Genomic DNA, 15,124 nt, shown 5'->3' on the forward strand with positions numbered 1-15,124 from the left:
CAGGCTGGCCTCAAACTCAGAGATCCACCTGCCTCTGCCTCCCAAGTGCTGGGATTAAGATCATTCCATTCTTAAGTATCTTTAAGATACTCATTAAAGCACCACTGGTTAAAGTATTCTTGGGGCTAGAGAGACAGCTTACCTTGCAAGCTTGAAGGCCTGAGTTTGATCTCCAGAACCTATCTGACAAAATCCAAGACTGGTGTCAGGTAGTCTCAGTGCTTATGAGGTGGAGACACGTGTGGCTTTGGGACACTGGCTGGCCTGCCTATCCAACCTAATGAGTTCCTGGCCAGTGAGAGACCCTGTTTCAAAAGAATAATAAAACAAAAGTACATTATATCTGAGGGGTGTCACCTAAGGTTATGTTATCATTCTCACATATGTACATACATCTGCATACACACACACACACACACACACACACACACACAGAACATCGTTGAACCATTAGCTGTGTGTTGTATCAATGTATCATATCTGTTTCCAAACATACAACCATATACTGATATATAAGGCCTAGAATGTTTAAGTGGATACTTGGATTTTTTACTTCTAGACAAAATAAATTTGAAGCATATGAATTCTTTATGCTAGATATAATATATTTTGCATATATTATTCTATTTAACCTTTTACATACAGATTAAAGTTCCTGAGTGAGGAGTTTCACAGATTTAGAAACTGGGGCTAAGGCAAAGTAGGAAGACCATGCGACTAACATGTAGAGTGGGCCTCCTGGGTAGTGCCTTTGCCGTCAAATATTGGGCTTTTTCTGTGCGTTTTAAAGCCTGTAAGTTTTGTTTCTTTGTGGGCTCCTGATTGTGATTGGAAGCCAAGATCTTGAATATATAAGACAGTGTTATAAACTTTAGGAAAATTTTTCTTTAGTTGTTATTGTTGAGATTTCTGTCTCTAAGGCAGAGGAGATTGCTTGTAGAGTACACGCACCCTTGTAACTGTGCATCCAATCAGACAGTACTATCTGAGTTCTCTGCCATTGTATCCTTGTTATTGGTATTGTTTAAACTAAACTCATGTCCCAGTGGATTAAGGTAGCAGGCTCTTGGTGGGTCTCCTGTTAGATCTGCCCCACTGCAGATGGGGGGATTCTTCTACAAAGCAAACCTGACCGTATCTCTGCTCCCAGCTTCCAGTGGTATTCTGTTCCCTTCTGAACATGACCATTAATATCCTTCTGTCCCTTTACTTCCCTCCTTCCTTCCATGTGCCTTAAATACCTGGCATTCTTGGCTGCAGCCTTACCCTTCTGTGAGTGTGAGTTCCTCCATCCTTAGTACACACCATCTCCATCCCACTTGACTGAGTTTTACCCATGAAAGCCCTTTGTGAGCCAGTTTCTCCAGTGTAGCTGAGTTATGCAGTTCCCCATTGCTCCTGTGTGTTCATTTGTCTTAGCATTGCAGCCACACGTGTCCCTCTGAGTTTCCTGCACATGCATTCTCTAGCAAAGTGTATGGCAACTCAGTAGGTGATTACAATGTTTTTCCCCAAACACTTAGTCAATTAATAACTGAAGAATAAGGTCTTCTTTGGTTATAGGTCTACAAAACAGCCTGTGTATCATGGTGTTACTATGGGTGTCTTTCGACATCACGAGCTATACACAATACCTCTTGGGTCATACCTGAGGACTTTTGTGTGGGTTCTCAGCCGTTGAATAGAAAGAGTAGGAACAGTGCTCTTTGTAAGTAACTTCATAAAGCTCATTGTATTTTCAACTATTACTGCCTATGTACTCTACTGATTTAAAGTATAAATTTATGTTTGCTATTTAACAAAGCTATGCCAATTATCGCTGGCTCCTGAGAAATATAAATTAGCCTCAAAGGGTGCTGGGAACATCTTGTGCTCCACTCCAGGTAACTGATGGTTTACTAACAATGATGGGCATAATTGTACCTCAGACAGAGCCTCTCTGTACAAGCCTTTGGCTTAGGGAGAAGAAGTGAGTTTCAGTTCTGACCCAGCCACTTGTCTTTTGGGTCCAAAACTGACTACTTAGTTGCTCTAAGCCTTAGTAGTGTCATCTGAAAAACTGGGTAAAAATAAGACCTATATTTTCTTATACTTAACTGATAAGGAATAGGAATAACTCTTATATTGGCTTGAAATTTGAGATTATGATCAGTAAAAGGTAATTACTACTTCTATTATCCCTAGAACCTACAAAGATTTAGGTGTTGAGTTTTATTTGAAGAGAAAATTACATGGTAGCCTCTGCAAATGCATTATTTCTCCAGACATCTTACAGGGCTCTTTACATGTATTATTTTTACTTTCCCCATTAACTTGACTTGGAGAAATGGTGCTCAAAACTTTCAGGGTTGGGAAATAACTTAGTGGGTAAAGTGTTTACTGTCCAGGCCTGAAGACATGAGTCTGTAAGCTGTGCACATCTGTAACCCCATCAAACGGAGGGGTAGAGTCCGCAGCATCCCCAGGGTATCAAAATGGTGAGTCTAGGTTCAGTGAGGGACCCTGTTTCAGAAAAAATACAGTGAGGAGAAGTAGAGGAAGACAAACAATAGCAACCTCCACATGTATACACGTGTATGGATGGGTCCACTGTCAAACAGTCTCTCTCTCTCTCTCTCTCTCTCTCTCTCTCTCTCTCTCTCTCTCTCTCTCTCTGTCTCTCTCATACACACACACCAATAGCAAACTATGGATTATGTTTTGTGTAACTCAATAAAGCAGCGGGTTACGTTGAGGATGAATTTCAGATCCCACCATGCTAGCTAATCCTTGCACTGTCTCCACAGAAGAACGGCAGCACCGCTGTGAGGACTGTGACCAGCTCTTTGAATCCAAGGCAGAGCTAGCAGATCACCAGAAGTTCCCATGCAGCACCCCTCACTCCGCATTCTCCATGGTGGAGGAGGACTTACAACAAAACCTGGAGAGTGAGAGCGATCTCCGAGAGATCCACAGCAACCAGGACTGTAAGGAATGTGACCGAGTTTTCCCCGATCTGCAAAGGTTAGAGAAGACGTGTTGAACGTGGGTGTGTGCTCTGCAGCAAAGTGTTCTGCTGAAGTTTGACAAGTTTGCTCTGGGGAAGACTGGAGTTTCAGAAAAACTGGCCAGATGTGCTGCTGGCATGTTTAGGAATCATTGTTTCCTTAGAACTTCTTGTCCTTAAGATACAGTGAACAGGGATCATTTTTGTCAATCAGAAAATATTCCTTCTCTTCCCTTTCTCTCCCCTCCCTCCTGATTTCTTCTCTTTCCTCATGTTCCCTTGCCTTCCTCCCCTTCCCTCCCCTACTCTTCCCTCTCCTCCTCTTCCTTCCCCTCCTCATTTTCCTCCTAAAAGTAGGGATCATACCAGAGCCTTGACTGTGTAAGACAAGTGCTCTGCCATTGAGCTATATTGCTAGTCTATAGATATTATGATTTAAGCAGGATAATAATGAACTGAAATCTTTACAGGGAATGATGACTTTGAGAAAAAATATAAAGTGAGAGGAAAAATAAGTAGTAATATGTCAAGAATAGTGAAGCTACCTGTACTCTACTGAAATAGCCAGGTGACTTCTACCTCCTTTAAATAGCCAGGCGACTTCTACCTCCTTTAAATAGCAAGACTACTTCTATGCCATTTAAATAGGAAAGCTACCTCTATCTCACTTAAAGGACTAAAATTCTAGGCTCACTTTCAGAGGTAACTTTTGGCAGTTCCATATAGGTCATGGGTTTAATTCAAATTATCCATCAAATTGTGTATCCACAAAAGAACCAGACTGTTCAGCTTCCCAGTGTAGCATTTTCTAAAGGGAAGAACAGCACTGTAGGGATCTAAATGAAGCAATGCTTTAATATTTAAGAAAACGAAAATCAGATCTCAGCAGTGTATTTGCTTTGTATAGCCCTTTGAATTTAATTTATGAATGTTCTTTATTTGACTGAAGGAAACACCAACTCTGGAATCTCCCCTTTGAACACTATATTGGTAATTATGCTACAAAATGCAACTTTATGTTCAGAGATGCTAATAGGTTTTCTTTTTCTTTATTTCTACCTAATGGCTTTTGCTTTTGGTTTGCAAAGGGTTTGAATAATTACATTCATTACCTTTTTTTTTTTTTCAATCTGGAAATGATCTTTGGGACACATAATCAGGCTTTTCAAGTGAACCCATCACATTGTCTTTCCATGGGTATGCTGGTGTGTCAAATGGCCTTGCTCAAGAGTATGAAAGCTGAGTGGGTTCTAGACACACCACCCACTCTATCTCACCCTCTTCTTCCCTTCCTTTCTTCCTTCTTTCCTCCCTTCCTTCCTTCCTTCTTTCCTCCCTTCCTTCCTTCCTTCTTTCCTTCCTTCCTTCCTTCCTTCTTTCCTTCCTTCCCTCCTTCCTTCCTTCCTTCTTTCCTTCCTTCCCTCCTTCCTTCCTTCCTTCCTTCTTTCCTTCCTTCCTTCTTTCCTTCCTTCCTTCTTTCCTTCCTTCCCTCCTTCCTTCCCTCCTTCCTTCCTTCCTTCCTTCCTTCCTTCCTTCCTTCCTTCCTTTCTTCCTTCCCTCCTTCCTGTCTTTCCTTCTCTTTCTTCTCCTGGATCTGTGTTAGGAAAGGATTTCATGCAAATGTCACTGAGCTGAAGGCAGGAATGACTAAGAGACATTGATGTATAACCAGTTCCTCATGGAGACTGAGTCAAATGATGCATCTCTAGCCTTGAAAATTCAGGCCCAAGTTAGTTAGTTACCAATGAAAAAGGAAAATGGGAAATAAGAGGGTTTCCTAGCACCCTTTACACTCACTTCTATAGACGTAAATCTACAAAGAGCGTAATTCAATAAATTCCCTATACATGTCTAGTAAAATGTAAATTTATAGTAAAAATTATATAATGTATTTTAAATATAATCATGCCCCTATATTATAAAAAATAAAATGAAACCAGAAAATGCCAGTAAGAAGATAAAAAAGATAAAAATCCACACAAAAAAATGATATCTCTGGTGCCAGAAATGAATTATTTCACTTTGATTTCTTTTTACAAGAACAATGGATATTACTGTGCAAAAAAACCCTAAATTCTCACTTCCTTTGGGAAGTAGATAGCCACCATTCCCAGGAAGAACCTTCTGGATCTATTCAACCACAGGCCAGAGCCCCAGGAAGCTCCACTTTATGCTGAAGGCAATTATCAGTTAATCATTGGGTGGACCCCAGTACAGAATCCTCCAAACTTATCATCTGGAAGGCCAACCAGATGAGTAGAGTATACCATCAAGCATTTAGGTACCACTCTCCTATACTGTAGCCTTAACTCCAATTCACAGTGTTGGCTATTTCCCTCTTCATTGAATGCTGCCATTATTGCTGATATTGTCAAGAGAAGACAGTTCCCATCTTCAATGTGATACAATCTTTTGTCTACATTCCCCATCTAAAATCTCTAAATTTCCTTTATTGAATTTATTTATTTGTGTGTATGTGTGTGTGTGTGTGTGTGTGTGTGTATGTGTGTATGTATGTGTGTGTGTGTGTGTACTTGCAGGAATTGGTTCTTTCCTTCAATTATTCAGATTGCTGGGGTGGGATGTAGGTTGGTGTCCTTGGCACTTCTACCCACAGAGCCATCTTTTTGTTCTTAAAAGTTTTAAAACTAATGCAGAGGTGGGGGCTGCTGACCAAAGCTCCATGAACTCTTAAGTTATATGAAAAGGAGTGAAGACTGAAGACTGGCTGGTGTGCTTCTGTGTCTACGGAAGCAATAGACTTGCTTTTTTGAGAACTTGTTTTTCTTCCCCCTTTTATGTGTGAGCCTGACAGCTATGAGGGTGTATGTGTGTGTGTGTGTGTGTGTGTTTGTGTGTGTGTGTGTGTGTGTGTACGTGTGCACATGTACTCATAGCTATGTGTATACATACAGGCATATGAATGAGGAGGACAGAGGTAGCTTTGACTATCATTCCTTGGAGGCTATCCACCTATATTTTTCTTTTTTGATTCTGAGACAGGGTTTCTCTTGTCCTGAAACTTACCAAGTAGGCTAGATTGGCTGGGGATATTGAGCCCACCCAGGAATCTTCTTGTCTTTACCTTCTCTTCTTGAATTACAAGTATGTGCCACCACGTCAACCATTTTTACATGGGTGCTAGACACTGAATTTTGCTCTTCATGCTTGCACTTTACCGACTGAGTTATCTATGTGGTCCACCCCCCTACCTATGTTGTTTTGTTTGCTTGCTTTGTTGTTATTGTTGTCGTTTTGGTTTTTTGTTTCATTTTGTTTTTTTTGGAGGTGATGCAGTGATAACACCATGGAACAAGGAAATGTTCCCTTGTTTTGTGTCCTTCCCCTACTGAGAGCTGCACGCTCACAACATGCACTTGGAACTAGAGCACATCCTTGTAGTTGGATAGAGAATAAGACCCAGAGCACATGGCAACTTTCTGTCACTGGGGTGCAGGGATTAGGTTTTCACACGTGACAATGATGAAATTTCTGTCACTGCAGAAGTCTCCAAGGATGCTCCTGACTCAGTTTATGCCCGCCACAGTTACTGATACCTCTCCTAGCTCATTCACTAGCATTGCAACTTCTTTAACCAACAGAGAGTTATATATTTAGATAATGATAAGGTCCTTCTTTTAAGGCCATACTCCCGTTCTGTTCTAGTGGTGTGTGTTTAGGAAGGTAGCAGCACTTGTGGTCAAAGAATGGCATTGGCCTCTGCATTGACTCATGGGGCCCCCAAAAATAAGTTCAGACACCAGCCAATATGCATAGGAAGGAAATGATGGAGAAAAATGCATGTGGGAAAGGTATTTTTAATTTATCAAGATATGAGAGCAATGCTTTTCACACTTACCCATTCCACCCACACTGCTGAGGAATGAATCCTTGCTGCTGGTCTTCACCGATATTCAAAAGCAGAGTATTGATCTCAAAGAAAAAGGAGGCAGAATTAACCACACACACTTGGAAGTTTTAGTAGTGTTTAATTGTGGAATGCTTCAAATAGGCACAAATTAGAGAGAGAGAGGTGAATTTAAAAACACCTCTGTGCTCAGCATCTTCAGTTACCACAGAAGGTCAGTTCTATTTTGGAGGATTTGAAACAAGTCCTGGATATTATTTCATGGGGTTTTTGTTTGTTTGCTTGTTTTTAATTTGTGCTAGATAAGTCTAGATATGTCTATAGAAAGTAAAGACATTTTATTTTTTTATTAGATATTTTCTTTATTTACACGTCATATGATATCTCCTTTTCCAGTTTCCCCTCTGGAAAAAAGAAATAAAATAAAAACAACAACAACAACAACAACAACAACAAAGCAAAAACAAAAACAAAAAAACCCTCCTGTTCTCTCCCCCTCCCCCTGCTCACCAACCCACCTTCTCCCTATTCCTGGCCCTGGCATTCCCCTACACTGGGGCATAGAACCTTCACAGGGCTAAAGGCCTCTCCTCCCATTGATGACCGACTTGGCCACCCTCTGCTACATATGCTGCTGGAGCCATGAGTCTCACCATGTGTACTCTTTGGTTGGTGGTTTAGTCCCTGGGAGCTCTGAGGGCACTAGTTAGTTCATATTGTTGTTTGGCCTAAGGGGCTGCAAACTCTGCAGCAGCTTGGGTCCTTTCTCTAGCTCCTTCATTGGGGACCCTGTGCTCAGTCCAATGGGTGGCTGTGAGCCTCTACTTCTGTATTAGTCAGATACTGTCAGAGCCTCTCAGGAGACAGCTATATCAGGCTCCTGTCATTCAGCACTTGCTGGTATCCACAATAGTGTCTGGATTTGATGATTGAATATAGGGAGGATTCCCATGTGGAGCAGTCTCTGGATTGTCCTTCCTTCAGTCTCTGCTCCTTAGTTTGTCTCTGCAACTCCTTCCATGGGTATTTTGTTCTCCCTTTTAAGAAGGAATGAAGTATCCACACTTTGGTCTTCCTTCTTCTTGAGTTTCTTGTGGTTTGTGGATTGTACTTTGTGTATTCCAATCTTCTGGGCTAATATTCACTTATCAGAGAGTGCATACCATGTGTGTTCTTTTGTGATTGGGTTACCTCACTCAGGACGATATTCTCCAGATCCATCCATTTTCCTAAGTATTTCATATATTGATCACTTTGCATAGCTGAGTAATACTCCATTGTGTAGATGTACCATTTCTCTGTTGCTGGTGGGATTGCAAGCTGGTATAACCACTCTGGAAATCAGTTTGGTGGTTCCTCCAGAAATTAGACATAGTACTACCAGAGGAACCAGCTATACCACTCCTGGGCATATACCCAGAAGATGCTCCAACATGTAATAAGGACACATGCTCCATTGTGTTCATAAAAAGTAAAGACTTTTAATGTGTTGTTTCAATAGAACCCTTTAACAAGACGGGCATTATCAGGTCAAAGTTTAAATGCTAAGAGTCAGAGCTTTTAGGAGTATTACACATAGGAAGTCCATGTATGGCAATTGACTGCCAGAATTATATCTACTTTAATTTAGTGAGTGTTCCTCTTGACAAATTCTTCCTCTCTGGCTATCTATCTCTCCAGCTATTGGTCTCAGTACTTTTTTTCCCCTCTCAGATTCTGTTGTCTATATGTCCTTGGTGGTGTCTAACACCTTTCTTCTTTCCTTCTTTTATCTATAAAGTCATTGCTACTTCTTAAGCCTTAATTGGGCTTTAGATTCAATGGTTTAACAGAATGGATATTACTCCTTATTTATATCAGGAAGTATGCAATAGATCACCCAAATTCAGGGCACATGAAGAATTCTGGTTTTGGCATCCTTTCGTCATTTATTATAATTTTATCTAGAAAAACTATTCCTTATTGTCTATTTTGTCTTCCTAAAATAGAATTTACATCACAGGGAAAGCATGACATGTTTGTGCCTTTTCCCCTTATGTTCCAGTTTCACAATAAGCATCCTATAAGAGTGACCAGCAAGGTTCTGTTTGTGCATTTTTTTTAAAAATACTCTTTGTTAAAGAATATTGTCACTGTTATTGGTGCTCAATGTGGACTACCTTTGGATAATGAGGATCTTTCAAATTGGCATCCTAATTTCTTTTGAGATCATCTCCCCCTTTCTTGCTCTCTGCAATAACAAAATGTTCAGAAGATAGCCTGTGTGCTTCACCAGATTGGAACTGGGCAAAGGCTCTTAGGAGCTTTGGCTACAGTAGGTGACTGCAGCATACCAGTGTGCCAAGGACAATGTGGTCAGTGAACAAAAATGCCTCAGGTGGCTTCCAACTGCAGTGGCAGCACATTGTCTACATTTTCTTTCCATTGTATTAGATTCATGTGCCAAAGTAGAAAAGAAAGCCAAATTCTCAGAAAAGAAAAAAATACTACCCAGAACTTTCTAAACTTTAAAACATAGATAAACTATCTTATGAGGACCCTCTAATCATGTTTTTCTACCATTAGGAATCTTAATGCTATATTGATTTAAATTATGTATTCTATTCTTTATAGTTCATGAGTTATCTATCATATATTTATCTATCATCTATCTACTGATATATCTATGATATCTATCCATCCTCCGTGTATCTATCATCTCTCTGTTTATGAATGTATGTAAAAATGTATGTATGTATGTATGTATCTACTTATCTTCTACTTATATTGTTTTTTGTTATCATCATTGCAGACACTGCCATCATTGTCATTGTCATCATCTGTTATTGTATACATGTATCTCCACGTATCTATCCACACATTGACCCACCTATACCAGGGCCATAATAGGAAGTCACTTTCAATTCTCTTTCCTCTATGAGGAAACATACATTAGAAAGAATGTCTACCTTATATTCTTAAAAATTTTATTAACATGATTGATATTTGAATGAAGTAAATAGCGACAATCAATGTTGATAATTAAGATCATAGCACAAATCTTAATAGACAGATAACTCTCTCTCATAGTTCCAAATTGCCAGATAATCCTTGATAGCTGTGTCAATTTTATTCCAATCAGGGCTATATCTCTGTAATGGTAAGACACAGTCTAGGAGACATAACATGTACTTTTATCCATCAAAGTCCATTTCTTCTCTTTCTTCCCACTTCAGCTTCTTTCTCTCTCAACTCTTTCCTTGCCAGTTGGATTAGTAATTAAGTGAAATTCTGTTTATGACTGTGTTCCTTGTCCCCATGTCTTATTAAATCAATTGTTCTCTTGACAGCCTGGAGAAGCACATGTTGTCACATACTGAGGAGAGGGAATACAAGTGTGATCAGTGTCCCAAGGCATTTAACTGGAAGTCCAACTTAATTCGCCATCAGATGTCACATGACAGTGGAAAGCACTATGAGTGTGAAAACTGTGCCAAGGTACAGTGAATTTGTAGGCTACTCATCTCTCTCTATCCTTCTCTCTCTTAATCCTTCGCTTGCTGCACTATATAAGACAAGCCTTGAAAGAGGGAACCATAAATACCTTTAGAAAAGTAGGCTGAGTGTTGCACACTGAAAGGCATTAGCACAGGGCCTAGAAACACTTAGTATTCTTTTATTTCTGAAAGGGAGGAAGTGAGGCTTAATGGTGAGTTACAGAACTAGGTGTCAGACATCCTTGGTAAAATCCCAGTTCCGCTACTGACTTACAAGTGTGGGGTTGTTTTATAGCCTTGTGGGGAATGGAAATTGTGTCCAATGTGCATTCCTTATTTCTTTTAATAGCAATTTGTGAGGAAAGTCACATAAAGCTTCTGAAGGCTTATTCATGAAGAATGGGAGACTTCAACCTTTTCACCTAATCCTTTGTAAATCATAGCTTGGTACACACTGAACAGCACAGGGCATCTCTGTCTTAGTGGCCAGTTCTGTACAACACTTAGACAAAACAACAGCTATTTGGGCCACAGAGTGGGCTACAACAATGGTTCATTCACAACTTGCATGGTTTTGTTTTGTTTTTGTTTTTCTTTTCTTTTCTTCCTTCCTCCTTTCTCCCTTCCTCCCTCCCTCTTTCTCCCTCTCTCTCTCCCTCCCTCCTCCCCTCTCTTTTCCTTCCTTCCTTCTTTCCTTTCTCTCTCTCTTTCTTTCTTTCTTTCTTTTTCTCTAACTCTTTTTTCTTTCTTTCTTTCTTTCTTTCTTTCTTCCTTTCTTCTTTCTTTCTTTCTTTCTTTCTTTCCTTCCTTCCTTCCTTCCTCCTTTCTTCTTTTTTTCCATGGTGAACACAGAAAAATCTGGGAATGGCTACTTTCGATTTCCACAGTTTTTCTCATGGCCGTGGGAACTGGGACCCTTGATAGTGCCCTGAAGGATATTTTATTCTTGGATATGTTACTGGGTCTCTCATATTTTTATTTAGTGGAATGTTCAAAGGAAAATCTCTAGGTTGCTACACAGATGAAACAATGTGTTTGAGTTTAACCTCTGAGGGAAATTATTTAAATTGATTTGAGGTGCTTTCATCAAAATCTTCCAAATCCTGTGTGTAATGTGTCTTTATTTTAAAGGGTACTTTTAATGATAGCTAGGACTAAATTTAGTCTTTGGCCCTAGTTTCTACAAAGGCCTTGACTATGGCCCAATAGTGCCATTCATTTTGTAGTCTGATAACGGACACTAATGGATACCCGGGATGAATGTAGAAAAATTAATCTTTTCTGGTTTCTTCCTTAAAGGAGTTTCTTGCACTGTGGAAATACAGCTTTCATATAGTCTTTGATAAAAACTATAAAAATGCAAGACAATGAAAATTCCTCTTTGAGCCATCACTGGTCTTTCTTGTATGTATAAGTGAAGTTTCTGGATTAATCAGTACTCATTTCCTAGCAGGTTTTCACGGACCCTAGCAACCTTCAGCGACACATTCGATCTCAGCATGTTGGTGCCCGGGCCCATGCTTGCCCTGAGTGTGGTAAAACATTTGCCACTTCGTCAGGCCTCAAACAACACAAGCACATCCACAGCAGTGTGAAGCCCTTTATCTGTAAGTTTTTAAACACCCCAGCCTTCTTCCTGCATCAATCTCTCCTTTAAAAGGCCTCCTAACAATAGCATGGCCATACGTGGCCTTTGTGGGTGGGAGGAGTTGCCTTTTTAGCTTTTTTTATGGTCAAAATAGAAGGGCTATTTTATGTTATAAGAAAATGTTTTATAAGCTGATCCGTATCATTTTGTCTATAATCCTTGGAGTGTTTTCTTTTAGGTGAAATCAATATCAGGTAAAGAATAGAGTTGTCAAATAATGAAAGAAAAGTCTTCCTAGGTTATAGGATTTAATCAAGGCAACCAGATTTGTCTTACACTGTAAATGTTCATGGCTTTGTAAAACAGCCAGTTACAGATATCACTAAGCAAGATGAAGTGATTAAAAATCTTTTCTGGATCACTAGGAGGTGGAAGAGCCCTGCCTGGCAAGAAGGGCTTATGTTGCTGTGTGTGGATTAGAGTGTATGTGTGGATGGGGTAAGATGCTGGAGTGTATGTGTAGAGGGGATAAGATGCTAGAGTATATGTGTGGAGGGGGTAAGACGCTGGACTGTATGTGTGGAGGGGATAAAATGTTCTTTCTTCCTTTGCTGTCTGCTGTTTACATTGCAGATCTGTAGTTTGGGCCACTTGAAAAAGCAAAGTATTTTCCCTTTGATGTTGGACAGGCTCCCTCTCCCACCCTCTGCACTCAAGCAGATTTACAAGCTTCATGCTTTCAGGGAACACCCCCTTTGCCCACCTACTTGGCACACCCCTGGACCCAGTACTTTAATAACACACTTCAGGGAAAGGGGAACTCAGCTCATGGTCTTCTGTTTACCAATGCAAGTCTGTTTCTGGGTTGTGCCGTAATAATTCAGAAGGTAAACTGTTTGTTCTCACTTCATCTAGGCAATAGTTCTGGAGCCCTTTGTTCCAGAGCTATGCTGGGTGTGTAAAGACAGACACAAAGTGAGCTGTGCTACCAAATTCTAAACTGATTTTGAATCCAGATATGGGTGGGATTGTTTGACTTGTTACTGGCTCCTGGCAACACCTCTGAGTTTCTGCTTTGGGAACTCCATAAAAAACAGTTTCCCCCTCTCTTTGGTTTGTCTGTCTGTCTGTCTGTCTGTTTGTTTGTTTATTTATTTATTTAGATAAGCACTGATGGTTTGCAGTAGGTATCTGAGGTACTGTACTACTACAGGACCTGTTGGCAAGCCATCTACTTTTCAGTGCCAATGCAGAGCTGCCAGAGACTAACTATACTGTCCTTTGCCTTGGTACAGTCTTCCTTTGTGCTCTCAAGAGCTAGAAGTACTTGTTTTTCCTTCTCCATGGTACAAGAGTCTGTTTTTCTTAGATGTCTGTTCCCTGGGTGGAGTGAAGACAACCAGCAGAGAAACAAAGGGTGCCCTGATCTCCCTAGGAAAACTCTGCTGAAACCATGGGAAATTATACAATAGGAGTTTTAGATTTTTGTCTTAAAAAAGAAATAAAGAAAAAGAAAGAAGAAAGAAAGAGAGAAAGGAAGAGAAAGAAAAAAAGAAAGAAAAAAAGAAAGAAAGAAAGAAAGGAAGGAAGGAAGAAGGAAAGAAAGAGAGAGAAAGGTTGAAAGAAAGCATTCATGACTTGAGCATTCATCCACATTACCTGCAAGCCTGCTGAGAAGTGCTCTAAGCTTGCTACACTAGTTTATTTCAGGCTCATCAGTAATACATGCTGGCAAGACTTATGTTTTGGTGAGAAGAGCAGAATAGATCACAACGAACTCTGAACATCTATCTCATACTTTATATATTGTTAAAACAAGAAGGCATAGGCTCCATTGCTTAACTCTTGCATCTGTGCATTCAACACATGAACCCTGTTAAAGGAAACAGTTCCACTTAAGGGTCACATTGTCCTTTCTTATTTGGCCTGTATCAAATATTCCTCTTGAATGCATTCTCAGCAATTATTGGTAAATTTAAATAACAGATGACTTTCTTCAAATATCAAATCTGACAGTGAACCACGGCATAATTACAAATAATAGCTGTGCAATTTCAGAACAAAGGGGTTTACGGATAGGAGTTGCCATGAGCCTTCGAGGGTGGAGGGTCACCTATGGCTGCTATCTGTTTCTCTCTCAAAGGCCACACACCATGATTTGCTCCCGCTGGTGTGTTTATGACAACTGTCTCTTATTACAGTGAGCACAGGGTCCCTAGTGCTAAGGTAATTACTCATTGCCTTTACAGCAATCTCCAGCCTTCCCAAATAGAAACCACATGCTCTAATAGACAGAAAATATTCAAAATACTTCTTAACTTGTTTATGAGGGAGAAAGATGCAATGTTAACTGCAGACTAATTCCTTGTTACTGAGAAAATTACACTGGAGTATAGACTTTAACATCAATTGAACCATTGACCTGGAGCCTGGTTATTGATGTCTTAGATCAAGCCTTCAAGGGTGGTAAACTAAGCTCCCGACTAAGGAAACATCCCAGATTCAATGTTTTTGAGACCAGACACAGACTCTACTTGTCCTGTAACAAAAAGTGCAGTCAGACAAGTCAAGAACATCTTCTGTTATTACAACATGCACACTGTGGATTTTCTTAAAGTCATCCTGCTACATGAAAGAAGAGGCGAGGGCAATAGTTTATTTCCAACACTGCAACTCCTGCATTTACTCTTGGTTGACTATCCAGAAGACATTTTCTCATAGTACTTTTAGTCCCAAAGGATAGATTCTTTTAAAAAAAAAAAGTGTATTCTTTTATAATTCCAATAATAAGCAACTTGATAGTTTCTTGGAATTGCCCATAAATGAATCAATACAATTATGTGGAAGTCTGTTACCCACCTCCCCGGTGATTTTATTTAGTGTATCAAGTAATATAAATAGAACATGTATAGATAGAGCCTGTTTAAATGCTGTCAGAACAGACTAAAGGATATACTCTGGTAGATATCTGGAAAAAAACAAACAAACATCTTCTCTTCCTACTAAAATCCTTGTGACAGTCCCTGAAGTGTGGCAAAGACTGTTCATATTCACAGGCACACTGACTTGTAGAAGTACTGTCCAATCTTTATCAGAAAAAAAAAAAAGGCAACTGCTTAGCACTTCCTGTTTGAGGAGGGGGGAGGGCAAATTTCCGGTGAGTTTTGCTTGATTGAGTTCTATAAAATCATCTTAGCATGAATTGT

At 39.9% G+C, this 15,124-nt stretch overlaps 1 protein-coding gene across 14 annotated transcripts in view; it reads left to right on the forward strand.

Moving 5' to 3' along the window:
• Mecom (MDS1 and EVI1 complex locus) overlaps nucleotides 1–15,124 on the forward strand; it is a 553,659-nt gene that overhangs the window by 508,321 nt on the left and 30,214 nt on the right. For 8 of the 14 annotated variants that reach the window (XM_031376544.1, XM_031376545.1, XM_031376534.1 and 5 more), the window contains 3 exons: nucleotides 2,787–3,003; nucleotides 10,184–10,331; nucleotides 11,784–11,937. In XM_031376544.1, the coding sequence (XP_031232404.1) occupies nucleotides 2,787–3,003; nucleotides 10,184–10,331; nucleotides 11,784–11,937 (519 nt within the window). Of the gene's footprint in view, nucleotides 1–2,786; nucleotides 3,004–10,183; nucleotides 10,332–11,780; nucleotides 11,938–15,124 lie in introns of all 14 variants that reach the window. The other 6 variants (XM_031376543.1, XM_031376533.1, XM_031376535.1 and 3 more) reach the window with 1 other exon arrangement.

This window comes from Mastomys coucha, unplaced genomic scaffold, assembly GCF_008632895.1.
Source record: "Mastomys coucha isolate ucsf_1 unplaced genomic scaffold, UCSF_Mcou_1 pScaffold17, whole genome shotgun sequence".
NCBI lineage: Eukaryota > Metazoa > Chordata > Mammalia > Rodentia > Muridae > Mastomys > Mastomys coucha.